A 26598-nucleotide genomic window follows, 5' to 3' on the forward strand; every position below is an offset into this window, starting at 1 on the left:
CATGGCCCAGACACTTGGGAGAGGCACTTTGTCCTACAGTTGGAGTCATTACCTCTGTTCTTTCCAAACCAGACTGACAAACCTGTCAATATCTTCCTGTGATAGACTGACGTCGAATCATGCCACGAGGGACCGCTGCACCAGCGATACAAGGCTTCCTATTGGTCACTGGACTGCTCAACTGCACCAAAGCAGATATTTTTATTTGCTCATGGCATAATTACTGTCTACCAGCCACCTCGTTGAGCACAGTTGAACCATAATAACATTCACATTATCACATTTAATACGAAGCGTGTAACGCTCTCGTGGTAAAGTCCTGGCTAACGCACGCACAGAAAGCTTCACTGGTCCTCACAGTATGAGAGATTCACAACCGCCTGGCCACGACTAGTCTCGAACAGCTCCAGCGACGCGCTGACAAATGCGTCTTAGCGCTGTTCGCTAGTCCGCCGGGGCGAGGCCGAGCGCTGCGCCGCAGGCCGCATGTCGGCCGCTCCCAGCGAAGGCGAGCTGCTGAGGCGAGCCGCCGACTGGGGCAGTTCAAGCGACAGCCGCTGCTGAAGCTGCTGGCGCCGTCCAGACGCACCGGCGCTGTGCTGAGCCGTAGCCGCCGCTGCTCTAGACTCCCGGTGCGACAACTGCTGCTTCATAAAAACCGCGTTGCGTAACAGGTCCTGGACGTTTGCAAGATGCTGTCCGCTCTGCTGGAACCCGCGCAGGGCCGCGATGGCGTAGTCCAGGTCGTAGCACTTCCCTCGGAGCTCTTGCCGAAGTTCGGCCATCTGCAGTCTTCTTTCCACGGCCGGCTGTAGAGACTTGCGGACGTGCTCCTGCAGCCGGTAGCAAGCAAGAGACGGTTCGTTGGCGAAGATGTGCACGTTTTCGGAGATGCGACCGCAGGTGCCTTTGACGCGCTGCTCGAGTTCCAGGTCTACGTTGGGACGGGCCTCTTCGGCGACCGTCACGGCTTCGGTGGCCATGGCTGTCGTCTGCACAGCCGAATCACGGAGTGGGAAGGATTGTCGACGCGATCACAAGCATGGAAAGTGAAAAGCACTGAACCTAAGCCGGATCCTTGGCTGTCGTGACCACCGCCGACTCAGCTGATCGATCGCGCAGATGGATGCAATCGTAGATGCAGCCAATCATAGAGCTGCGCATTATTGTGAGTTTGGTATTCGAGTAACACGGCATGCAGCGCCAATTTCCAGCTGCGCCGCGGAAAAAAACGTTTGTATTTTACTTCAGCGAAGCAGTGACAATATAAAAAAAAGTATCAACGGTAAATTTTAATTGTTTGTGAGCCTGCTCCTAACTGCGAACAGCTTGTTCTTACTCTTTTCCGGTTTTGTTTTTGTTGTGCATCGCTTATTGCGCGTGGTTTTTGCGGTAGTCAACCAAAAGAGCACCCCACGTGACCGCCAGCGGCGCCGCGATTGGTCGGCCTAATGTTTCCCGACGTTCACGACATGGAACAAGAAAATGGCCCCACAGCAAGGTTGATGGGGGTGGTTGACAAGTTCTGCCTTTGTTAAGTGGTGCAGAAGAAAAAATCTCCGCGCTGACTCCTGTTCCCCGAAGATGTCCAGTGCGGCGACCCGGCCGTCGAGACAGACTGTGCGCAAAACGCGGAAGAAGCCCGTCAAGCGAGCCGGGATCACGTCCAGGGCTTTCGACGAAGGTACGCGGTCCTGCTTTTGTGGGGGACCCTTTGGGCCTCGATTAGGCCTAGTCGGCAGGAATATTTTCCGCGATTATCGCCTCCCCGCGCTGTTTAGACCTCCGCCGACGTTCCGGAGGCTAGGTTCCTTCTGTCCGCTGATCGGGGCGCGGTCCTAGACCCGAACAGCCGCTCTCGAACGCGTGCCTCGGCTGTGCATCGGAGGCCCTTGTTCGATTCGGGGCCCCCGACAGCGTCACCGAATGCTCCTTTCGGCAAGATGCTTCGGTATTGCAAAACAGAGGCGGCGGCATTGATTGTAACCCCGCGTGGTTGGCGGCCGGCGATCGAAGCGTTAAGCTTGACTGTTGGGCCAACTAGGCCCTGCCCCGTCGTACAAGCTGTGCGTTTTACGCACCCTGGACGCGTGTGAAACGCGAGATGCGGCCCTAATCTGCGCTGGGAATGCGGCTCTTGTAGCACGCGTCATTAGGCGCGTTCGGCGTGCATCGCCGATCGAGTCGTGTGTGGCCGTATGGTGGGAGCGAATCCTCGGGAAGGTCTGCGTCAAATTCCGCGTTGGTGAGCTGTGTCGGATTGTGGCGTAACACGGGCGCTGACGGACCGATCGCCGAGGGATGACTCGGAAGGCATGTCTCGTGTTAGCTGTCCGCGTCTCCGACGAGGTTCTTGTAAGTGCGTGTGCTAGCGTGTAGCCTTCGCTGAATCTGCCCGGATGCGTATGTTAGGTCGGGCTGACCTTTTTTTGTTGTCGCGGAGAGCAGCACACGCACAATAGTAAAGCGAAATCGGCCTTCGCAGTCCGCCGAGCTGGGGAGTTCATCTGCTGGGCGAGATGTAATGTAACGTGGCTTGTAGGCGTGAAGGCGTTTAAACGCGAAACCGTTAATTACAGCTTGGGCATATACGGAGGCTAAATGTAACGCGTCTTGTGTGATGAACCGTCCGTCGAGCGTTTTTTTTTTGTGCCGTTAATTGCAGTACGCGGATAAACGTACTAGACATCCGGGAAATTGATTGAGAAACTTTTGCATGTCGCTGTGTGTTCGGCTGTACACCACACTGAAATCTTGGCTGTCGGAAACGCGAGAAAATATTGCGGAGATAACTTTTAAAGATTTGGTGCGCAGATACAAGCTTATCTTTTTCCGTTCCCTTGCAGATGAGCCCAGTGGTCCGCAGGATTGTGGTAAGCGCAGTCACTTCTGTCAGTTCTTTTGCTGTTGACACTAGTCAAAGCACTGTTGTTTGTCAGTGTTGGCCGAGTGTTGCTGACGTTCTGGTGTACTCAGCAACGCGGAGCAAATTTGTTCCGTTGAACCGGGACAGGGAAAATGTGAACTAGAAGTTTGTTCAGTCGTGCGCCTTTGTACATTCGTGTGCTCGCACTGTTCAAAGGTTGCTGCAAAGATTGTTTTCGTTGTTCGCGTGACAAAAGTGCTTTGCGAGTGAAGTGTCACAGTGGCGGGGTGTGTTGTATGGGGGGAGATTGTGGAAACTGATTGCCTCGTGCTTTTTGTTGCGAATTTTCCAAAACTGTCCGTTTCCTTGTTTTTCCTTCAGTTTTGAGCACAACCTGGGGTAGTAGCATTGCTGGTTTGTGTGAAGTTTGGCGAAGCATGCTGCAAGAACTGCATGTGAGGTCCTGCACAGGGCACGAGAGTTGCGATGTTATAAATGCAGCGTGCGAAGTGTGACGTTAGAGTGCACTGCGAAGAATGGTTAAGAAGGCTGCCATGAATCGGAAGGGGAAACCCCTCAAACCCGGCAGTTGTAGTGCCGTTATGTGATGCTGAGGAGAAACTGGCTCTTCTGGAAAGAGTTTCGAGAAATCTCAAGGGGAACCACCTGAGGTCGCATGGGGAATCCCCTGAAATCTTTGAATCGGGGCGCTGAGTGGTACATGCACTCCTACGCGTTACAGCGGCAATTGGATTGGACCACTTGGTCGTTGACATTAGAGGTTACCCCCAATGTTGACGCTAGCTCTCGAATATGAGAAGTTTTCATTAGATTGTGCATCGAAAGAAAACGTCAGCCTCTGTGAAGAGCCCTACTAGGTTGCTCTTGGTTTGAGTGGCAATGCCTAGCTTCTGTCGACAAAATAAAATTTATGATTGTGATTGTGCTGTTATGACAAAGTTGCTCTTCTTAAAGCTGCGAAGTAACTGGTGGTACCATAACCAACATTGTTTAATTTAATCACCTGGGCATCTAATACTTCACCATTTGGTAGGAAACATTCGTGCAGTCGCTCTCAGTAATTAGTGGTTAAATGGGTGGATTCCAAGTTTTTCTTTCTGGCCACCATAACATGACGTGCAAAGCACTCTGTGATATACCTGGTGGAGCAGTAAGTACATAAATTTGATTTTCTCGACAGAAGCTAGACATTGGGTATTGCCACTCAAACCAAGACAAACATATTAGGGCACTTAACGGGGTAAAGGCACTATGCTGTTTGGCTTCATTCTTGCTTCAGGCAGTTAGACAGACTACAGATATTGAAGGACTCAAGCTCACCTGTATCTTAGCAGTCCTCTGGGGGAAAGAAAGGGGAGTCGAAACAATTTGTGATTTCGATTTCAAATTTATGATGCCCTCTCAGTGGCAGTGCAATAATGCCCTCACCACTTGCGCCATTCACATCTGGTTCGTGGCAATTGCCTGTATGTTTGTGCGTTGTATCCGTTTATGGCGTGTTGATGTTGTTTTGAAGCTCAACCAGGGTGATAGTTTCACGAGGCAATGAAGCTGGTGAGCTTATTTGATTGAAGTTAGCTTTAGAATTGGCGTCAGGACAATCCTGATGATGCAGCCATTCGAATGAAGTAAGGTTGCATGTATATGACTCTTTGGAACCTTTTTTGAAGGGGACAAAATTTATAAACAAACATAGTGGCAGTTCTGCAATATTTTCCCCTCCTAATGTGATCCCATACTTCTTCGCACGTTCCGTGACAAGCACCGGTGAACTTCATGTATAATTTCTTCTTTACTGACCAGTTTTGTTCACGAGACCAAGACAATTAATAAGCATTTGGCTTTATCCTGTAATTTGTGCGGGAGTTGTTATTCAAACACTGTGAAGTGTGTTGTGTTGGAGTTTAGTGTGGCGAGGAGGAAGAAAAGGTTCACGAGGCTGCGCATATCAGTTTCCAAAGTTCAAGTTGCTTGACAGCATTATGAAATAGAAACTAAAAAAAACGAAGAAACAAGCCATCACTGTGGCAGTGGTTGAAACTTGAATCCCCAGTCGATCGTGTGGAAAGTGAGTTTGTGCACTGCTCTGGCTTTTCACGTGTTGCTGCCGTCACACCGCTAAATGCCTTTTTTTTTCTTAAATTTTATTTCTTTAGCGTTGTAGGCGTTGTGACCTCGTGTGGTTGTAGTTAACTGTAGTGACGTCTTGTGAACCAGAGCCCGATATTTTCGTGTTGGATGTAAAAAATCCCGGGTAGGGGTAAAAGATCGGAAGTTTTAACTGCACCTCCTTTTTGTGATAACCCTTCCTGAAACTTTTTACAATACATTTTTTTTTGTGTCATGTTTTGTGTACAGTGCTCTTGTAATATTAGTACCGTTGAACTGACATACTTTTCAAAGTATTATTGCCTTGATAATGTGGAAACTGGGTTCTCAAAGGAAGACAGGTCAGCAAGAAACAAGCGGTTAAAAGGGCTTGGCATATTGCAATCTTGTTTTTGTAGATTATTAAAAATCTAAGCACATGTGGTTATCTTCGAGCGGGCGGTTCGGTATCATCGGAGAACGGGATAACACATGTCGCTTATCAGTGCAGCAAAACAGTGTATATATACTGTTTTGCTGCAAACTTAGCTTTTTTGCCTAAGCCCATAGACTTAGCAAGGAAGGCGTGCACGTTTCGACAAATTGGGCAGTCAGCGAAAGTGGCAGCTTCTTTGCCCATTGCCTAAAGTGTCGCGCAAATTAAAATAGGGGCTGTGTCAACAAAACAGCGCTTGTCAAAATAGATACACCAGAACAGCTGTGTATCAGTACTTCATGGTCTCGCACAGCTGTTCGTTACTACAGGCGATTGATCGTAACCTTGCATTGTATTTTGAGAATTCAGCCTGTTGTGGTGTGTCGTAATGTACTTGGCATTCCTTCTGGATAAACTGTCTCAACAGATTTATTGTTTTTTCGATTTCCTATGCAGTTTCATTGTACCAAGGACTCTTATATGGGGCTGTGTTATTTTCAAACTTTGTGTAAATTTTTTTTTTTTTTTTGGTCAACAACGAAACTGTATGTATTGGTGGGGACATGGCCACATTGTATTCTGTCGCAGGCCGCTGTCTTGTCTCTAATGGACCAACACAGGAAAACTTGGCAAAAGCGACAGAGCCCACTTCTAGTCTTGCACTTTGCCCCGCAACTCGAACAACTTCTGCAGGGTTCGCACAGGTCCTTGAAAACCCTTGAAAACCCTTGAATTTAGAAGTGTCAATTTCAAGGCCTGGAAAGTCCTGGAATTTTTAAATGGTCCTTGAAAACCCTTGATTTTTCTGGAGAGAACCAATGACTCTGTCTTTTCACAAGAATTTAAAGTGTTTGTCGTGGATTTTAGGTGTTAAAAATGTAAAGAAACATTGTAACAATCAAGTTTCAGTGTATTGCATGAAATTACGAGTTTGGTGGATTGTCATTATTACGAGGCAACATTGGGAACAGAATTCCTCAATAGAATCCATGTCATGATACAATCCAGTGAAGGCCGGCTTCTCTTCTCTATCTTGCATGTTCTATTTAGTCTGTGGACGGCCGCTCATTGCATGTTTGCTGTGCCTCATACGCTCCATCTGCGTTTGATTTTACGTGCAAATGGTGGACGTGTACATAGTTATTCCTGCCTTGCAGCAACACTTGCTGATTTAATTTCAGCTCATATTCTTGCTGACAAAGCAGAAGATGCAGGCAACATTATGAAGTTTTGAAATCAAACAGCCTCAGCAAAACACCAAGAAAAAAGAAAGACCTCTAAATGCCAGCTGTCAAATAAAAAATAAAACTGGGGCAGCATTCACGAACCCGTTAGCGCCTATCTAAATGTGCACTAATGTGCTTGGGTATTGGGCAATAACGAAATTTCGCACTGTGTTGAAAAAGTTGTAAATAATCGCAGATAAAACATTAGACGGCGGCCTTGAAAATGTGTTTTCTGGTCCTTGAAAGTCCTTGAAAACCCTTGAATTTTTGCTTTTGAAGCTCGTACGAACCCTGCTTCTGTGACCCTTTCCTGAACCCCTTGTGTGGCCATTTTAAGCATTGCGATATCTTTTGGACGCATTCAGAGTGACGCAAATTTGTCCGACTACAATTGAAAATGGAGGGCCATGCAGGGTGAAGGCCAAAGAAGGAGAAACTGTTGTACGCACTAGCAGAGGACTTGCCGATGTACTTCGTAGTGACGCTCTAACATAGACTAATGATACTCATGGAAGTGAAGTAGGGTGCAGCTGTTTCGGTAACTCCCATCAGCAAAGAAGCTTTGATTATCCACAGCTTGTCAGAGTTCAGTTTTCTTTTTGTCAACACTGCTTCGTTTCCTCTCCTTCCTGCGTTTGTTAATTTTTATTCCCGTAAACTGCGTAAAAACTGGCAGTTCCTCCGACCCCTCGCGGTTTATTCAGTATCCACAACTGGTTTCTTTCTTTAGTTTTCGTGCTCCGTATTGTGATGACCATGAAAAATGTTGGGTTTCCTGGGAACAGAGTAAATAATAATCATTCGAGGTTTAGGCGAACATTTTATGCCTATTTGTTTTGTTATAAAATAGTTGATCTATGTTTTACCAGTAAATCTAGGCAGAAATGTCAGATTGCATACTTGTAGAGTGTCAGGTAAAACACCAAATGCGAGTGTTAACAGGAACACTTGGGAACAATCAGAACCGTGGTGACTTAGTGGCTAAGGTGTTCTGCTGCTGAGTTCAAGGACGCGAGTTTGACTCTCGGCCGCCGCGGCTGCTACACCGCTGTAAATGACGCAATTCCAACGTTCGAAGAACTCCAAGACCGGGAAAGAGTGAAAAGTCTTTAGAGAGCAAGTTTCCAAGTTATCTGATGGGCATAGAGCAGGAATTTCTGGCTGAGGTACTTTGAGAACTCCTAACCTAAGTGCTGGATGTGTTGTTTGACTACGTTCTGCAACCATTTAGGATTGAGAACAAAAGTTGAGGAAAGTGTTGCAGGGCCCTTTTAAGCGGCATTGCACCTCAATTTCAATAGTTCAGGGGGCAATCGAAGGAATGAAAACAGCGCGGTTGACGGGACACACGAAAGAAGAGACAAAATCTTGCTGCCTCTGCTTTCGTGTTTCCCGTCTCTCAGGCTGTGTTCTCGTTCTTCCGATTATGTGCCAACCTGCCCTATTAAAACGTATTGTTAGGGAAGTTGGTACAGGCTTGCTCAAAGTACGATACGATAAATACGATAAACACAAAGTACGATAAACACGGCGACGCAGAAGAAGCTGGAGTGCTTGTCCCGTCCCACTTCTTTGGTGTTGTGGTGTTTATCGCACTCAAATCTTTAGAACAACAAGCCCTACCTACTTGCCGTGGTGACGCAGTGCCTAAGGCATTGTGCTACTGAGCCCAAAGGACGCGGGTTTGAATCCCGGCCGCTGCGGCCGCTTTTCTGGTGCAGTTCAAAAGTGGAAACGTCTGTGTGTCGAGATTTGGGCCCGTGCTAAAGATGACCAGGTGGTCAAAATTAATCCGGAGCCCTCCACTACTGTGTGCTTTTTATTATTATTATTATTTTTTTTTTTTTCAATCTTTATTTTTCCAGAAAAGTTTGGGTGGTTCTTCAGGGCTAAGCGCCACTCTAGGCAGTTTGGCCAGTTCCTGAAGACCGTTACATTTTGCAGCATATGACGTTTACAGCACATTTGTACATGAGATGTATGGGAACATTGTTGCGGAATGGGTGAAGACGCGTTTAACATGGCAACGTGCAATTCACTACAAAGACATAATAGAGTACGATTCATTAAGACAGCAACGATTTACTTCAAATATAGCATGATCAACTTTATCGTATAAAGCGCTAACCACATGGAGCGATTTTTCCAGCGACGCGACGAGCGACGCGACTAGGATCCGCAGTCGCCGAACCGAAGTCGCTCGCCGAGGCAGCCACATGACAGCGACGGCTCGAGCGACTGAGCTCTAGTGCCTGGAATATTCCAGGCACTATAACTGAGCATGCGACTGAGGATGGCGATTTCAATGTTACTGCACTGCGCATAGTAACGCGCTTGGTACGCTGGATGTTTGCAAACATTTTTTTTGTTCATTTGTCATAAAAAGCATGACTAAAAAGTATTACGCCTTTCTACCTTGCTTTTTGCACTTCATTGCATCTCTAAAACTGGTTTGCCATGGGTTAGCGATAGCGCACGCTTTTCCTTCTGCGCCTCGTTTCTCGGCTCCAACATGAACGCCGTGAAGAATTCGCTTTCTTGACGTCGTTTTTTCCACACGGGTCTCACCCAGTGTGAGCGGGAGCCTTCTTGCTTCTGCTTCAGCGTGTACACAAGCTTTGCCACGCAAAGCTTTCTTTGCCGCTGCACCGCAAACGTCGTCTGCGTGGATTTGCAAAATCTTCCCCCCATTCTCTTTCAAAACCGGAGGTTGCGTGCTTACGTAGGGGCTCTCCTATTGGCTAGTCGCTGAGGCTACTTCCGGGAGGCGAGCGACTGTTTCTGGCGACCCAGAACCGAGCGATTCGATGAGCGACTTGGTGCGCGGCGAAAAGTAGTTCGTCGCTAGTCGCGTCGCGCCCCAAGTCGCTCGCAAAATCGCTCCATGTGGTTGGGGCTTAAACAAAAGAAAACTTGACATGTAGAGAACATATTGTGTGCCGACGTTTGATGGGGTGAGTATACAACAAAGAGTGTACAGAAGTGGCATAAAGATGGCAAAAAGATATGTGGCACAAAGATGGCAGAAATGCAATAAGAACGTAAACAGGAATGAACCGATGCCTGCAAGGAAAACATGAAAGCACCTTCCTAAGGATCACACCGTGAAAGCCGTTGCTCACGTCTTGTAGCCCCGGGGTAGCTTAGCGCGTTAAACCTCACGGTCAGTCAGAACAACCAGGCCAGGTCTCAACACTTTGAGGGGGTGTGATCGTGGGGGGTCTTTTGGTGGGCTGTCTTTGTTGAGGGGGACTGTCGGTGGAGAGAGTGGTGCCTTACTCTCACCCCCTCGGTGGTGCAGGTGCAGGTGTGGAGCAGACACTGGTGAGCGTGCTGGGCGGCGTGTGCACGGTGGGGGGCGGGGGTCCCCCCCAGGGGGGCAGCGCTGGGGGCGGGGGTGGTGCCGGAGGGGGAGGGGCGGGCGGCGGGGGCCACCAGCCGCCCTACGACCTGCGGCGCAAGTTGCCCCCGCACGATGGGGCGCCCCCCTGTCCGCTGCCGCGCAAGCGCCAGCGCCGCACCCCCTCTTCCTCCCAGGGAGCCTCCTCTTCCTCCTCCTCAGAAGGTGAGTGCGACCCCGGTGTCGCCCTGGTGGCGGTTGGTGCGGACGGGGGTGTTGGTCTTAGCTTTTACCTGTGCTTGTTTACTGTTGACTGGACATTTCCCATGAAAGGTGGGGAGCGGTGGCACAGATCAAGTATTGTCTGGTATTGTCTGGTACTGGAATTGATGGTACTGGTATAGCGGTGGCACAGATCGAGTATTGTCTGGTACTGGTATTGATGACTGGTATTGTCACCTTCTCAGGTACGTCGCCAGGCGGTGCCAGAGAAGGTGCATGGCTTAGATCTTAAATGTTTGCGAACATTGAAGGAAATGTGTTTACTCGGGTTATTCGTTGACTGCCTTCCTTGATAATGTGTTTGACAGCGCTGAGTTTTTTTTTTTTTTTTTTTTTTTTTCTTGAGGGCGGAAAATTCTCTGCACTGTAAGCTGTTTACTGGAAGCTTCCCCGAGATCATAATCTGGGGCACGTTATGCAGAGAATATCACCTCTCCTGCTCTTAAAAGGTGCAACGGGTGTAAGGGCTAGCGTTCCGCCTCGCAAAACCGTGGAGATGTGCAAGGGAGAGTGCTGGCCCCAATGTCGGTGTTAGCGGTGCACAATCATTGTAGGCCACCTTCTGAATGTAGGAGAGGACTCCGTTGTGGAGTGGTCTGCCCCAGTGGTCTCCACTGAGATGTCAATCGCCATTTTGCGGTGAAGCTAGGGAAAGACTGCATCGTTACTGATACCTCCAAGACCCATTCCTTTCAAGATAAACTCTACTGGAGCCTCCTGATACAGAAGTGATGGGGGCAAACTCACTGTTGCGGCGAATGGTTGCGTTGCGTGATTCTTACAGTTATCACTGGTAATCGTAGCACTAAATGAGACCGTCGTCGAAACTTTCACATTAAGCCTAATTTTTAAAGCGAAAGCTTTCTTAGTGGGCCCAATGGCATCCTGTCAAAAAAACTAGTGCATTTCCGCACAGTCCGGTTGGCCGACCCAAAAGCTCTCATGAGATCTCTGGACACACAGCGCATGCGTGAAACCGGGCTTCCATTCTGCGAAAATGGTTACTTGAAAATCGCGTTTAATAAAGGAATGGTTGTCTAGATAAGACAATACATGCAAATGATCGCGAAGAAGGTGTACAATAGTAACATACTATTATCTCATAAACCACGTATCGGTATGCGTTGAGATCGCTCGTAGGTGCGTTTATTTCGCGCGCGAAAAATCGTTGCGTGGCTCCGTTTGTGATTTGGGTCCTTCAAGGTTAGAGATGCACTTCTAGCAAAGGTTTTGGCGCACTTTTGGCCCAGTTTTGCTGCGACAAAGCTTTCACACTTTGGGAACGGGTGGTAAAGTTTTGGACATTGACTGAAGGGGGAGGGAGAACTTGCTTTGCCGGTGTGCTTTGACCTCCTCTCACCTCGTGCAACCATCCCTCCCCGGTACCGCAGAGGGCAGCAGCGGTGCGCACTACCTGCTGCTGGAGGTGCCGGACGAGGTGCTGCTGACCATCTTCTCGTACCTGCTGGAGCAGGACCTGTGCCGGGTGGCGCAGGTGTGCCGCCGCTTCGACACCATCTCCAACGACACGGAGCTGTGGAAGACCCTGTACCAGGGGGTGTTTGAGTACGACCTGCCCCTCTTCCACCCGGCCCCCTGCAAGTTCGACTTCGTCGCCCCCGACGAGGCCGACTGCGCCAACCCCTGGAAGGAGAGCTTCCGCCAGCTGCACCGGGGCATCCACGTGCGGCCCCACTTCCAGGTGGGCGGTCCCCTCTTCCTCCTCTTTTCGCTCTCCCTCTGTCTTCGTCCTCCGCCTCCTCCCTTTTTCTCCATCTTCATCTTTTGTTGTCCTGCATCCTTTGTCCTCTGTCTTCATCCTTTGTTGCTCTTCATTCTCCTCTCTCTTTTGTTATCCATCTTCATCCTTTGTTGTCTTCATCCTCATCTTCTTCCCTTGTTCTCCACCTTCATCCTTTGTTGTCTTCATCCTCATCTTCCTCCCTTGTTCTTCATCCTCCTCCTCCTCTTTTGTTATCCATTTTCATCCTTTGTTGTTTTTCACCCTTGTTCGCCACCTTTATCCTCTTTTGTTCTCCTTCATTCATCCTTCACATCTCTTGTTCTCTGTCTTCGTCATCTTTTGTTCATCATACTCATCCTCCTCCCTTGCGCTCCTTCGTTTTCACCATTTGTTCTCTCTCATCCTCCTCTCCTGCCATTAACGTGACGGAAGGAAGAAATCAAGTTGTTTGGAGCGAAAGGATGTTCTAGGGCACTGTAAAAGCAGAAGCAACTGGAAAAACACGGGGCGAGGCAGAACATGCCTTGCAGTGAACACTACCTGCGTGATGACGACGTCCACTAACTGCTGTCCTCGTCCCCCTGCCGACCGACCCCACGCAGGCGCAGTACGACAACCAGCCACAGCGCTACCGTGGCCGGTCGCTGAACTACTTTGACACGATTGAGACGGCGTTCAACTTCTGCGAGGACGTGGAGCGGCCGGTGATCTTCGTGCACGCGGGCACCTACAAGGGCGAGTTCCTCATCGTGGACACGAGCGTGGCCCTCATCGGGGCCGCGCCGGGCAACGTTGCCGAACACGTGATCCTCGAGCGGGACACGGACTCCACCGTCACCTTCGTCGAGGGCGCCCGGGGGGCCTACCTCGGCTACCTCACGCTCAAGGTAGCCGGCTTCTTCTTCGTCTCTGGATTGACTTGCGCCTTCTGGTGTTGTGGTTGAAGCCAGAGTAGTGGGTGACCTCTCCAGTGGCTTTCTTTGGATTGGTTTGTCTTCTGACCCAGTTGAAGCCAAGCCAGTAGCCGACTTCTTCAGTGGCCTTTAGACTGGCTTTAGACTTCTTGTGTCCCTTTTGAAGCAAATGCAAGTTGCTGACTCCTCTAGTGGCCTTTGCGGGATTGATTTCTGTCTTGTTTCCCCGTTTAGGCCAAACTTGTTGCTGCCATTAGCAGATACTGCACTTCCTCTTTTGTGGGCTGAATTTGAGTTGTGGACATCTGGATTTGTGACCACCGAGATGTGGTTCTTCTTTACTGTTCTTCGATTTTGAATGCTAGAAAGTTGTACTTGGGCATTTGCCAGCAATGCTGCGGTTGCGGAATTTGATGCGGGCATGCGGGTCTCCACAGTATTTGAGTGCCAGTGCGGAGTTAAATCACAGGCCGTGGTTGTCTACGTCTCAGCACATCAATTCTTCGGTACCGAGAACCTTACTGTTACGCAGACATTGTTCTGGCCTGTTGATCTTTCCTTCCCGGGTAAAAGGGACAGTCCAGGGCGGTAAAAATTCAATGAGCCGCAGCTGTTTCAAAGGCTTTGTTCAGCAATCCAACTTGCGTCTTCTCCTCTTAGTTCACGCCGGACATCACGTCGTCGGTGCCCCACCACAAGCACTACTGCCTGGAGATCAACGAGAACTGCTCGCCCACCATCGACCACTGCATTATCCGCAGCACGTCCGTGGTCGGAGCGGCCGTGTGCGTCAGTGGCGCCGGAGCGGAGCCCTGCCTGCGCAGCTGCGACATCTCCGACTGCGAGAATGTTGGACTCTACATCACGGACTACGCACAGGTGGGTTCCAGGCTCTTGAGAACGAGTCACTAGGTAGTGAAGTTGAGACCTCTGATTATATTAGGCTCTTAATTTTGAAAAAAAGGGAGGGTGGGTATTTTTGTATGAATAGAATAATTAATTGGCGGAGCCTGCAGGCACACCATACTGAGTGATCGATTCGGAAATGCCGAAAATGAGAGAGAGAGCGCCGTTCTCTCATCATTACAGCTGCTAAACTGTGCGGTGTAACATTGGCGTGTGCAATGTCTGGCACTACAAAACGAGAAATCTTGGCGAAACTGGAGATGGAGGGAGTTCTGTTTTTAAAAAGTTGGGTCATTTCAAAGCTAAGAAAGCACCTTTGGGTGCTAGGACTGAGAGCTCTGATCTTTTCAGTTGGCACAATCTTGGCACAGCTTCTGTATCATACTGAAGAAGCCTTCTATTCCACGTGACACATCATTTCCCCCAATGAAGAAGGGAAGAACTTGCCTAATTGCATCCTAACCTTGTTGCATCACTCTGGTGGGAAATTCTAACAGAGCGTTGTATTGTAAGTTATTAACATGAAAAATGTTTTGGTGGTACATTTAAATTCAAATGGACTAAAAGGGAAAACAGAAATTGCACAATGCAAAGTTTTAAAAACTGGTTCCCAGTCCCTTGCAAGTGAGTATTCTCATGTAGTCCAAAGGGGGGAGGGGAGTGGTGTTACCAGAGTTTTTTAAGTTGCTTATGGTTGGCACTTACGTTGCCTGAAAGAGGAGCTAGCCTGTGTTTTTTTAAAGACCAGTGTTCTTCCTGAGCTGCGGCCAGCCAGGCTGTTGCTTTTGGTCACTGATAAACCGGTGTTTGCTAGCAAGCCATGGTATTTCTGGTTCTTCTTGTCTATCGTCTGCACTGACGAGCTCAAATCTTGCCGCCCGCTACAATGGCTCCGTGGCCAAGGCGTTGTGTGCTGCGGAGCCCAAGGGCGTGGGTTGGATCCAGGCCACAGTGGCTGCTTTTCGGGTGGAGGCAAAAACAAGAACACCGGTGTGTCATGACTTTTGGGCATGTTAAAGGAGTACTGACACGAAATTTCAAAGCTGAGATAACTATGTAAAACGCTTCCTTTTTATCAGGAGATATCTCCCAGCAAGTTTCAGCAGCAACCAATCAGCGAAACATATTTAAAATCCATTTTAATCTTCGCCCGCACGAGAAAGCCCAGAGCGGGCCGACGTGACATCATCTGCTACGTGCCCCAAACTGCCGACGTCGGGGCTCCCGTGACGAAGCCTACGCGCTGGCTGTGGTTGGCGCGCGCTGCTCGGGCGTGTGTACACGTCATGGTTCTGGGACTGACGTCATGCTGCCCGGGTCTGTGGGGACGGCGAAGACCTCGGCCGGTCTGGGCGCGCGCGTGCGCTCGCTCGCGCGCGCTTCCAGAGAGGCAGCGATACGGCAAGAATGGTGACGCCATGTGATACATGCTGTCATGGCGGCCGCTCGGCGTTTTTTTGTCGAAACCGAAACTGGCACGAATAAACGACGCCGTAAATGAATGTTTACCTTGCGCTCGACCGTCTAATCTGTCATTCTATGATTAGTGGGCTGGTAGGCACGCATAGCAGCATAAAAAACGTAACATAAAAATTTCGTGTCAGTACTCCTTTAAAAATCCACCAGTGGTCGAGATCAACTGGGGGCCCTCCACTGCGGAGCGTGAAATGCTTTCGCACATCAAACCCCAGGGTCAATAGATGCGGTCTGTAAAACCTCCCGAACTTGAATTTGAATTTGAAATATTTCCCGCCTTCCCATCCACGCAGGGCATCTACGAGGAGAACGAGATCAGCCGCAACGCGCTGGCGGGCGTGTGGGTGAAGAACCACGCGAACCCCATCATGCGGCGCAACCACATCCACCACGGCCGCGACGTGGGTGTGTTCACCTTCGACAACGGCCTCGGCTACTTCGAGGCCAACGACATCCACAACAACCGCATTGCGGGCTTTGAGGTCAAGGCGGGCGCCAACCCCACCGTGGTGCGCTGCGAGATCCACCACGGCCAGACCGGAGGCATCTACGTGCACGAGAGCGGCCGGGGACAGTTCATGGAGAACAAGATCCACTCCAACAACTTCGCCGGCGTCTGGATCACCTCGCACTCCAACCCGACCATCCGCCGGAACGACATCTACAACGGACACCAGGGTGGCGTCTACATATTTGGCGAGGTAATCTTTCTTTCTTGGTAAACTCGAATATTTTAGAGGGGCTTTCTTAGGTTATTGATTGATTGTAGGGTTTAACGCGCCGACGCAACACAGGCGATGAGGCGCGCCGTAGTGGAGGGCTCCAGATTAATTTTGACCACCTTTCTTAGGTTATTGAACTACCCGCCGCGGTGGCTCAGTAGCTAAGGCGTTGCGCTGCTGAGCACGAGGTCGCGGGTTCGATTCCCGGCCGCGGTGGCCGCTTTTCTGATGGAGGCGAAAAGCAAAAACGCCCGTGTGTACGAGATTTCGGCGCACGTTAAAGATCCCCAGGTGGTCAAAATTAATACGGAGCCCTCCACTACGGCACGCCTCATCACCTGCGTTGCGTCGGCACGTTAAACCCTACAATCAACCAATCAGGTTATTGAACTGAGGAGTGCATTCCCCCGTCTGTTTTGCAGTGGTTTGTGTTGAATCGCATTGTGTCCTGATGTTAGAAATTGGGAGTCTATTCTGGTGGAAAAATGAACTGGTGTTGCAGTCGAGCTGCAGGCACGGTTACGTCTGTAAAAGCTTAGCCGTGCATTTATTTCTATTTATGGAGTTGCCAACAGGTCACCGTCTATTTGTAAGTTGCAAGATTGTGGGGTGGTTTTGAGGCTGGGCACATCAAAACGACTCCAACAAAGCTTATGGCCTATTTTTGAGGTACATACTGGCGTGCTACGGCTTAGCGTTTCAACCAGTGGCACAACAAAGAAATTTTCGAAAGGTGCGAAAGCCCTGGATAGATGAACTTCTTAAGCGAATTAAAAATAAAAACTCAATGTATCAATAGTCTTATATATTCACAGCTAAATCTACCCGTCTATGTCCGGTGTAATGTTCATTCTTGTCAACATTTCTGAAGAAGAACAAGATTCACTATGGCAGCGTAGCAGCAGTATGCATCAACGAGAAGTCTCGGTGTGCTCGCTTGTGTTGTGCATGACGTGTGCTAAGTGAACTAGTGTATTTTGTCCCCTGGCAGTTGGGTGTGCCACAAGGTGTTGTCTTGAGCCCCTTAATTTTTATTTTCCTCCCTCGACTGCTCACTTTGGGAGCGGAACAAGATTGTGCTTCAACACGATATCAGCATGCACTTGCTTGTGTAATGCATGACATTTGCAAAATTTGGGCGTGCCGCAAGGTTCCGCCCTGAGCCCCCCACCTTTTATTTTCAGGGCCGGGGCCTGATTGAGCACAACAACATCCACGGCAACGCCCTGGCGGGCATCCAGATCCGGACGAGCAGCGACCCGATAGTGCGCTACAACAAGATCCACCACGGTCAGCACGGGGGCATCTACGTGCACGAGAAGGGCCAGGGCCTGATAGAGGAGAACGAGGTGTACGCCAACACGCTGGCGGGCGTCTGGATCACGACGGGCAGCACGCCTGTGCTGCGCCGCAACCGCATCCACTCGGGCAAGCAGGTGGGAGTCTACTTCTACGACAACGGGCACGGGCGCCTCGAGGAGAACGACATCTTCAACCACCTCTACTCGGGCGTCCAGATCAGGTAGGCGGCCTGTCGTGTTTGCTCCTTTGTAACCTGTGCCTGTATAAACTAGGTGTAAAGGCGATCTGCACCTTATATTTGCCAGTGTAGCGAACGGAATAGTGATGTTCCGTTTGCATATGCAAGAACAGTATGCCCATCGGCTGGTTCAGTGGTCTATGAGCAGATTTTGCTTGCAGTTTTACCGAGTGTGGTTTTCAAGACATGGGCACACATTGCAATCCATTAAGAGTTTCAAATTTTCTAGCGGTCACATTAGGCACCATGTATCAATATTGCATTCAGCAGGCATTCTTAGATAGTGAATGGCAGCCTACCATTGTTCCTGAAGAAAGTATAAGACAGCTGCGTAGCGGGTTCAACTTAAATTGAGGATAACTCAGCGGGCAATGGAACAGAAGATGAATGGTGTACCGTATAATGCGGAATATAGGTCGAGATTTTTTACAGAAAAATTTGCCGAAAAGTCACCCCTCGACCTATATAGCAGTCATTTGGCAGTTGTCATCTGGCGACCGGGCAGCCCATCGAGCCCATCCAAACCCCAAAGGCACCATCGCCACCACCATCAATCGGACGCGACGCCATCTTTGTTTTGTTGCTTCTCTCGCTGTCGGCGAGTGTGTGCGTACTATTTTCTTGCTCAAAATGAGTTTAGGCACTTGGTGCCAGTTCACAGCAGCATTTAAAGAAAGGGTGGGGGTTTTCCCAGGCCAATGACGCGTCTGCCTTGCGCCAGTTCGGTATCACCAAGAAGTGTTGCTAGCGGCGTTAGCTGAAGGGGCAGCTCTCGGTATGCAACGCTCGGACGACCTCGCTTCATGGGCGCTGCTCTGTGAACCTGTGCTGCTGTACAAAGGGGCAAATTTTGTCCGCTAGCGTCGTGCGATGTCTCTAGGAATGGATACCCCAAGATGTTTGCTGACCGCCTGCACAGACTGGCTGTCGCTACGGTCTGCACACGATGACATGGTCTTGCGAGTGTTTAAGAAGTGCTGCATAAGCAATTCCCTGGACTGCACCGAGGACGACCTGCTGTGTCGGCGACAGCGAGCCATAAGCAGTCGTCCGACGATAGTTCAGACAGTTTTAAATGAGTAATCTGAGACGAAACAAGTTATAGTCTCAATAAAACAATGGTTGGTACCTAATTATTTTTTTTTTTGCATTTTTCGGCTACAAGGTAAGGGGGTCGACCTATATTCCGCCTCGACCTATATTCCGCATTATACGGTAACATCAAGGGACGCGAAGAGAGCGGAGTGGATCAGGGAAGAAACCCGTGAAAAGGACATATTAGTAAAAATTAAGAAGAAATGGGCGTGGGCAGGGGATGTAATGTGAAGGCAGGATAACCGCTGGTTATTAAGGGTAACAGCGGATCCCTAGAGAAGGCAAGGGGGGAAGGGGGCGGCAGAAAATGAGATGGACAGATGAGATCAAGAAGTCTGCGGGGATAAATTGGTCGCAGTTAGCACAGGCCCGGGATAATTGGAGGTTAATGGGAGAGGCCTTTCCAGCCTATCTACGCCCTGCAGTGGGCGTAGATAGGCTGATGAGGACGATGATGATGAGCAGTACTGGCGCTTCCACGTTCCCCTTCTGCGGGGGGTTGGTGAAATGTAGTGTAGTATAGCAGTCGAAGCGCGTTCCGCAAGACTGTGTGTGTTCACCTGCTGCGTCCTCCTCCCGAACAACAACGCAGGACGGGGAGCAATCCGATCATCCGCCGCAACAAGATCTGGGGCGGGCAGAACGGCGGCGTGCTGGTGTACAACGGGGGCCTGGGCGTGCTGGAGCAGAACGAGATCTTCGACAACGCCATGGCGGGCGTCTGGATCAAGACGGACAGCAACCCGACGCTGCGGCGCAACAAGATCTACGACGGCCGCGACGGGGGCGTCTGCATCTTCAACGGCGGCAAGGGGGTCCTCGAGGAGAACGACATCTTCCGCAACGCCCAGGCCGGCGTGCTCATCTCCACCCAGAGCCACCCCGTGCTGCGCCGGAACCGCATCTTCGACGGCCTGGCCGCGGGCGTCGAGATCACCAACAACGCCACCGCCACGCTCGAGTTCAACCAGATCTTCAACAACCGCTTCGGCGGGCTCTGCCTGGCCAGCGGCGTCCAGCCCATCCTCAAAGGTGACTGCAACTGAGCCCTAAGCGGAACCTCGGGCGATTATGTTGTCTGCAAAAAATGGGGGGTTATCCACTGATAACTACCTTTATTGGTGAGGTTTGCGGTGCTGCTGTAGCTATACTCGGTGACAACTTAAGAACGGCACCGGAAGTTGCCGCTGTGCCTTATCACTGTAGCCGGATGTTTCTCCGTGCGGCGCAAGTAGGGCGTTACTGGGAATATTTTGAACATGGCGTGAGCTGTTCCCGTGATTTTTTGGACTTTATATGCTTATAAACGACTTCAGTGACGACAAACAAACTGCGTGAGACAAGGCAGTCGATATCACGCATGCATAGCAAAACCCCTTTCAAAACGCGCGCGCACTGACGTCACGGGTCCGGCGCTTTGGCGGAGTGATACACTACATGAGGTGGTGCCGTTCTTGAGTTGTAACCGAGTATAGAGAAAGCCAAAGCATCATCCGAGGCTTTCACAGGGTACAAAATTTGCTGAACAATCCTTGCACTGGTTAGACCTAGGTTGGAGAAATGGCCGTTGCCTCACCTTTGTGCAGTCAGTGGAAGTAGTGGATGTGCAGGTCACGCTGTGGATTCCGCTGCCACCTGGCTAAAACGTTCGCGCGGAGACCACTGGGTAAGGGTGGGGGTACAGGAGTCTGGTAAGATGACTGGCGGCCTCCTGCGACGCACGGTTAGCTGTGCTTGTGCTTTCTCCTTCCTGAGGATGGCGGCTCAAGTCTGTGCTCTCTCCCCCGTGCAGGCAACCGCATCTTTGACAACCACAACGCCGTGGAGAAGGCGGTCACCAGTGGCCAATGCCTGTACAAGATCTCCAGCTATACCAGTTTCCCCATGCACGACTTCTATCGGTGAGTTCTAAGACGTTTTTTGCGGGTGCAGGAAAACCTCGTTGCATGAGACGCTTGGTTGTGAGAGACGTTCGAAAATTGTTTGGTTGGCTTCTCAGTGTTCACCGTGTTAGGAACACTGCATACAGGAGACACTCTGTTACCAAGGGCAATTTTCTTGGGTCTCTAGAAGAGACATGATGGAAGAGGGGCATTCTTATATGGAGGGACTTATGTGCTCTTGTGGAAAACTGCCTTGACAATAAAGTTGGGGCCTGAATTTAAGGGGGGACGCGGCTTTCAACTTCGGAAAAATGACCAAAACATCGTTTTTTTGAAACCCACATATTCGGCTTCTATGTTTCCCATTCTATGCGTCTGCAAAGTTTTTAGGCTGAAAAGCGTCGCAAAGTAGCATAAAAAAATACTTTTGTCAGGCGCGGTGACAAACTATCAGCGCAAAAGGGCGAAAAAACGGCAATTTTCGGAGCGCTCTATCTCCGCACCGGTGCCACCGGGCGCGGCCATTTTGATATGGTTAGATCGGCCGAGCGATCGTCTTTCCGGTTCTGCTCGTCTCTTTGATCTTCGTTCATTCAGGAACGCACAAACGGCAGAAAAGAAACGACGCACAAACGAAGCTAGAAATAGATGCTGAAGCGCTATTGGTCCTCGGTCGGGGCGCGGAACACCGACCCTCCTGATTGGATGTCACGGGCGCAATGCAAGATGGCGGCCGCCTGAGCTGCGTAGCGAGCGGTTTGAGTTCATTTTCGCCGCTTCGCTCGGCCGAGTTTCTGTTCAATCTATGGCATTCAACACGGACGTTATCGCGGTGGGAATGCCGGAGATAACGAGCCAGATTACGGGAAGTTGTGTGGCTCGAAAGGAGGAGGTCATCGAACGCTTCGTGGTGCGCGTGACTCTACCGTCGCCAGACCCCGGAGGGTGACGCGGTGTGCGCGCTTGCAATAGCGGTTCGTGAAGTGAACTTTTGGTCGGGTTTGCGATGTTTACACGCTTAGTTATTGCTGTGTTTTGACTGTGGGCTCGCTAGCCTTGAGAAAGAAACGGTCGACGCGTCAAACGCTGCGGCGCGCACGGCATAGCCGACGCGCATTGGGGCAGCACATGACTGGGCAACCGGTTACGATTGAACGCCAGTAGTTGTAATTAATGCCTGCGTCGTTAGATTTAATCTTAAAAGCGACCTGACCAGCCATATCAGCTGTAATCAAAGTTCGATATGTCGCGGTAAGCGTGCGCTAAGATGCGCGCGAGCCATATCGCCTTTCTTGCGCAACGTTTCCCGTGCACTTGTAATTTTCATGCAAACAGGTTTGAGTTAGTAATATAGGAATAAAAATATGTTTTCTGCATTAAAAATGTACGTTTGTCGCAGCATTTAACAGTGATTTTTTAGTGAAATTATTGATTCCATTGCTCGGGCATACTGGCTTTGCTGCGAGAAATAATGGATGCCTTGAATGTCAAAAGTAGTAAAAAAATATGCTCTTGCATTGAAGTTGGGAGTTATGCAGAATACTCTACCAAGCTTCAAAGTAGCTCATTTTCATCCTTGTGGTATGCAAACTTTTGGCAATGAACACCTGCACGTATGAGTACTAAGTTGCTGTGCCAGGCAAGATGATAAAACATAAAAAAAAGCCAAAAATGTTCAAATTTAAGTAAAAAAAATGCTTAACTTGTTGCCATGGTGACAACACTGCAAAAGGAGGCTGTTCAGTGCGATACAGCCAACCAGCTAATCTACTTTGCATTGAAAGCCCATTGAAACCCATCTCCCCCTTCATTTGATCTGCAAAGTGGGGTATGTACTCTTCACAGAGGAGCTGAAAATGATATTTTCTGGAAAGAGAAAGGCTCTGAAAGGCACTCTAATTTCAAGGCAAGGCATTCCAGAAGCCCCATGTTCAAAAGGACATGAAAGGCTACAACCGTGACGACTTTTGATAAGTGAAACCTATGTTGCAACTTTGGAAGCCGTTTTCTCAAAACAGTTTTTTTTGCCACCTGTGTCGCTTGTACCAGGGATTTCTTTGTGACCGCTGGGTCTATTTTGATTCCGTTTCTTGCATTACATTCCTTGATGAACAGTTCAGGTCGTGACACTCTTGGTTTTCCAGATTTGTTTTTTGTGATTTTTTTATTCACATAATCGTTCACAGTCAACATGCCTATTGCACATTAACATCTAAAAAAATGAAAACTAAAAAACATTGTGTTGTAAAAAAAAAATTCTAAAACTGTCACGACCTCGTCCATTCATTTGGGAATGCAAAGCACTTCGAACAAATTTTCTATCATGTTTTATAAGCCGCTCAAGCTCGGTACAAGCGGAACAGAAAGAAAATTTAATACATAAAAAAGTTTTCAGAATATTAGCTTGAAATTTTTATGGTGTTATCACGGAAGCATTTCCAGTTGCTGTGCCAATTTTCATCAAAATCCAGAAAGAAATAAAAAAGTTGATTTTGAAAGCCACGTCCCCCCTTAAGAGGTTCCATAATTTTTTGTGCAGAGCATTTCAGTAACTCTCGATGTCACCCGCGTTGACGTCCGTAGTCGTGGTCCGCATCGCTCCCCGTCGGTCTGTCATTGGATTGGATTCGATTGGATTGGTTTGGATTTGGATTGGATTACAGTGGACTGTGTTGGATTGTGTTGCGTCATAGCCGTGCCACATTGCGTCATAGCCGCGGCAGGCAGTTCACGATGTGTTTCACCATCTTCCTGCCTCTCGCGTGCTGTTTTAAATGCAGAGTATTTCAGTAACTCACGATGTCACCCGCGTTGACGTCCGTAGGCGTCCATAGTTGTAGTCCGCACCCCTCCCCCTACACTATATAAAAAAAAAATACTATCCGGCTCCTGGTTTCGATCCCTCGACCCTGCGGGCGGAACACAATGTACATGGTGCTCTACCCACTGCGCCACAAAGCCGACACAGAATGGGAGGCTACGAACGCGCCTTATATCCTTGACTCATTCAAATTACTGCTGACGAGCGCTCTCTCGTCAGCAGTTGCCACAAGTGCAACAACATTAACGTAACGCAAACTACTTAACGTCGTGCACCCCCGGAAATGCTCTGCATTTGATCGTGCCCCTCGCGAGGGGGATGTTTTTTTTTTTTTGTGCTGTTTGTTTCTGCAGATGTGAACCCTGTGTGCTCGGAAGAGCTTACTGGTTATGTGGTTTTCGCACAAGTAAATAGGGGCCTAGAGAATGAACTTGAGGAGGAGCACCACGATAAAGACATTGCAGGGCAGAAAGTGGGCAATTGAGGCTGATGAACATCTAAAAGCGCACTAATGGTATCGTGAGAACAGGAAGGCTTGCAAAGTGAAGTGCTTTACTTACGTAAGCTGGGAAGGGAGCTAATAAAATCTGTGAACACTTTTTTTAAGCCGTACCGAGTACTTCCTTGTCAACCCGCCTAAACGCGCTTTGATGCTGATGTAGAACGAAGTGGTCTAGCCCCATTCCTCAGTGGTTCTAGAATTTTTGGTTACAGGAAACCTTAGTTGCAAGAGACATTTTGTTCCGGATCCTTTGAGTGTCTCCTGTAACAAGGTTTACTGTATCAGCATCAGGTGCGGTTTGCACTGTGTAATAGATGATTGCTGCTGAGATGCATTTTGACACCACTTCTTGGGTTCCTCCCGTCTTGCCTTTGCAGCTGCAAGACGTGTAACACGACAGACCGTAATGCCATTTGCGTCAACTGCATAAAGACATGTCACTCGGGCCACGAGGTGGAGTTCATCCGGCACGACAGGTAAGGCCGGCGCTCCTCCGTTCCGTCTATAGCATGGATATGGCCTGAAAGGCATCCTCATGGCAAAAGCCTTTCTCCTTTTTTGGTCATTACTGTCCATATCAAAGTTTTGGGTATTGCTGTTCGTATTCATGTTAGGCTTGCTCATGGGGAAGCCTTTTCCGCATTTCGGGCATAGCTGTTCACCCGAAAATTTAACACTTGTTCATGGGAATTCTGGGCATTGCTGCTTGTATCAAAGTTGAATGCTTGTTCTTGGAAAAGCGTGTTGCCGACTTTGGGGATTACTGGTAGTCTTATGGACGTTATTTAAGGCGTAGCTGTTAGCTGTTCGTATCAAAGTAGAATGGTTGTTTGTGGGGAAGGCCTTTGTTCTTTCTTTGGCATTGATGTTTGTATCATCACAATTGCACGCTTGTTTGTGGGAAAGCCTTTGTTTTTGGCTGAGGAAAAAGCGACAATGCATTGGGGCTTCGAGGTTTCACCGGTCGTGGGGGGATCTTGCAAGGCCCCCATTTATTGCCACTTCTCTTCACAGTGAGTTGGATGTGTTCGTGGCGGCGGATTGTGCAGCACTTCACAAGCTGTGCTGCACACAGCTTCTGCAGTGAACTACGAGTTTTGTGCTGCACACATCTTGTGAAGGGAACTGTAAATTTTGTTTCTGGGCTCGGTGTCTTCCTGTATGAGGGTGATGCGAGTCCAAGCCCGTAATGCGCGCATTCCTTTCCACCCCAGGTTCTTCTGTGACTGTGGGGCGGGCACGCTGAGCAACCAGTGTCAGCTGCAGGGCGAGCCGACGCAGGACACGGACACCCTGTACGACTCGGCCGCCCCGATGGAGTCGCACACCCTGCTGGTCAACTGAGAGCCGCTGCAAGCCAAGCCAAGCACGGACTCTATCGTGTCGACCGCGCGCGTGTGCACCTCCCCCCTCCCCAACCCCACTTCGCGGTCACGGGTGGACCGACCAAAGTGCCAAAAAACAAGAACTGCCCGGTGTCTGCGGCCCTCCTTTTTATTTATTGGGGGTTGTTGGGTGGACGACGGCCACCCCCATCCCCCACCCGACAGCTGGATCTGTCGCGCTATGCAGTTGGCCCCCCCACCACCACCACCACCTACACCACCGCAAAGACGAAGACGGTGACGACGTGGTTTTTGTATCGCTGCTACTACACCAGTGTGTTGTAACTCTTCCCCCATCACTGCCCTGTTCCCCCCACCCTCTCGCCTTGTGCGTGCGCATTGCTGTGGAGAAAACCCCCCGTCGCTGCGGGACAAAAAACTGCCGCTGCAAACGGGGGTCGCGTTTCTTCGCCCGTCGGAAGCCGAGGGTTCGACGACGGCTGGACTCATGGGACTTCTACTGCGCCTACCCGCCCGAGTGAATGAAGTGTTGTGCTGTGGTGACAGTTTTTGCATGCGTACCTACTCGAAGCCCACCCCCACCCGCCTCCACCCCACCCCCCACCCCACACTCCTATACAAGTACTACTACTACTACTACTACAACTATTATCGAGCATTTCGAATGGACTGCCGCAAGAGCTTATTTTTAACCGCTGAGTTCTGTCTTCGGTTATTGCGCTTTTCGACGGGCTAGTGTATGTAAGCAGAGTACTTTTTTTTTTTTTGCGTTTGCGAAACGTAGAGCGCAGAAAGATGGTGACGACCTGACGAGCGCTTGCACCCCAGCTCGTTGCTGCCGCTTGTTTATTTCTCCGATTCAATTTACGTGTAATGAAAATCGTTTTACAATGGTCTTTCCGTTTTTTTTTTTTTTTACCCACCTTCTCGTGTGTTTGCGTACCACTCTTCAGCCCGTGACAACCTCAGCAACTGCGGACATGCATTGATGACCGACGTCTCTCTCTCTCTCTCTGCCTGTGTTGTGTGTACGTGCGTCAGTTTGGAAGACAGATTTCTTTTTTTTTTTGGTCGTCGGATAGGGAGCAAACTAGCGGAACAACCTCCCCCACCCTTGGGCATGCGTATGATTGTAGCGCTATACCTTATAACAATGCAGCGCTGCAAAGCACAAGTAGGGTGCCGTGCGCTGCGGCTAAAAACGCGCGCCATTTTGTCGGATGCTGTGAAGAGGTGCCAAACTCTGCTGCAAGGCATAGGGCTCTCCACGGGCTGCCACCCAGAAGAGTGGAAAGAAGTAAGTGTGTCTACGAAAGCAATTGTCTGCCATCGACGTCTTGGCCAAGAACTGTGTGTCGCATAAAGTACACCACTTCTCGTGACAACAACA

At 49.7% G+C, this 26598-nt stretch overlaps 2 protein-coding genes across 2 annotated transcripts; one reads left to right on the forward strand and one right to left on the reverse strand.

Annotated features, from left to right (window-relative positions):
• Window positions 1–182: 182 nt before the first annotated feature.
• LOC144142901 (BLOC-1-related complex subunit 8-like) lies at window positions 183–1191 on the reverse strand. Its single transcript, XM_077674731.1, has one exon. It carries the CDS (start codon window positions 981–983, stop codon window positions 432–434), a length of 552 nt encoding a protein of 183 aa, XP_077530857.1. The 5' UTR covers window positions 984–1191; the 3' UTR covers window positions 183–431.
• Window positions 1192–1434: 243 nt separating this feature from the next.
• On the forward strand, window positions 1435–26598 carry LOC144142898 (F-box only protein 11-like). The gene is made up of 12 exons (XM_077674728.1): window positions 1435–1684; window positions 2847–2873; window positions 9939–10202; window positions 11651–11961; window positions 12606–12890; window positions 13578–13796; window positions 15593–16000; window positions 17206–17543; window positions 19249–19688; window positions 20449–20557; window positions 24240–24338; window positions 25077–26598. The coding sequence occupies exons 1-12, from the start codon at window positions 1585–1587 to the stop codon at window positions 25204–25206; spliced, it is 2730 nt and encodes a 909-aa protein (XP_077530854.1). The 5' UTR covers window positions 1435–1584; the 3' UTR covers window positions 25207–26598.

This window comes from Haemaphysalis longicornis, unplaced genomic scaffold (assembly GCF_048455015.1).
Source record: "Haemaphysalis longicornis isolate Haplotype H1 unplaced genomic scaffold, Haemaphysalis longicornis Haplotype H1 scaffold_6, whole genome shotgun sequence".
NCBI lineage: Eukaryota > Metazoa > Arthropoda > Arachnida > Ixodida > Ixodidae > Haemaphysalis > Haemaphysalis longicornis.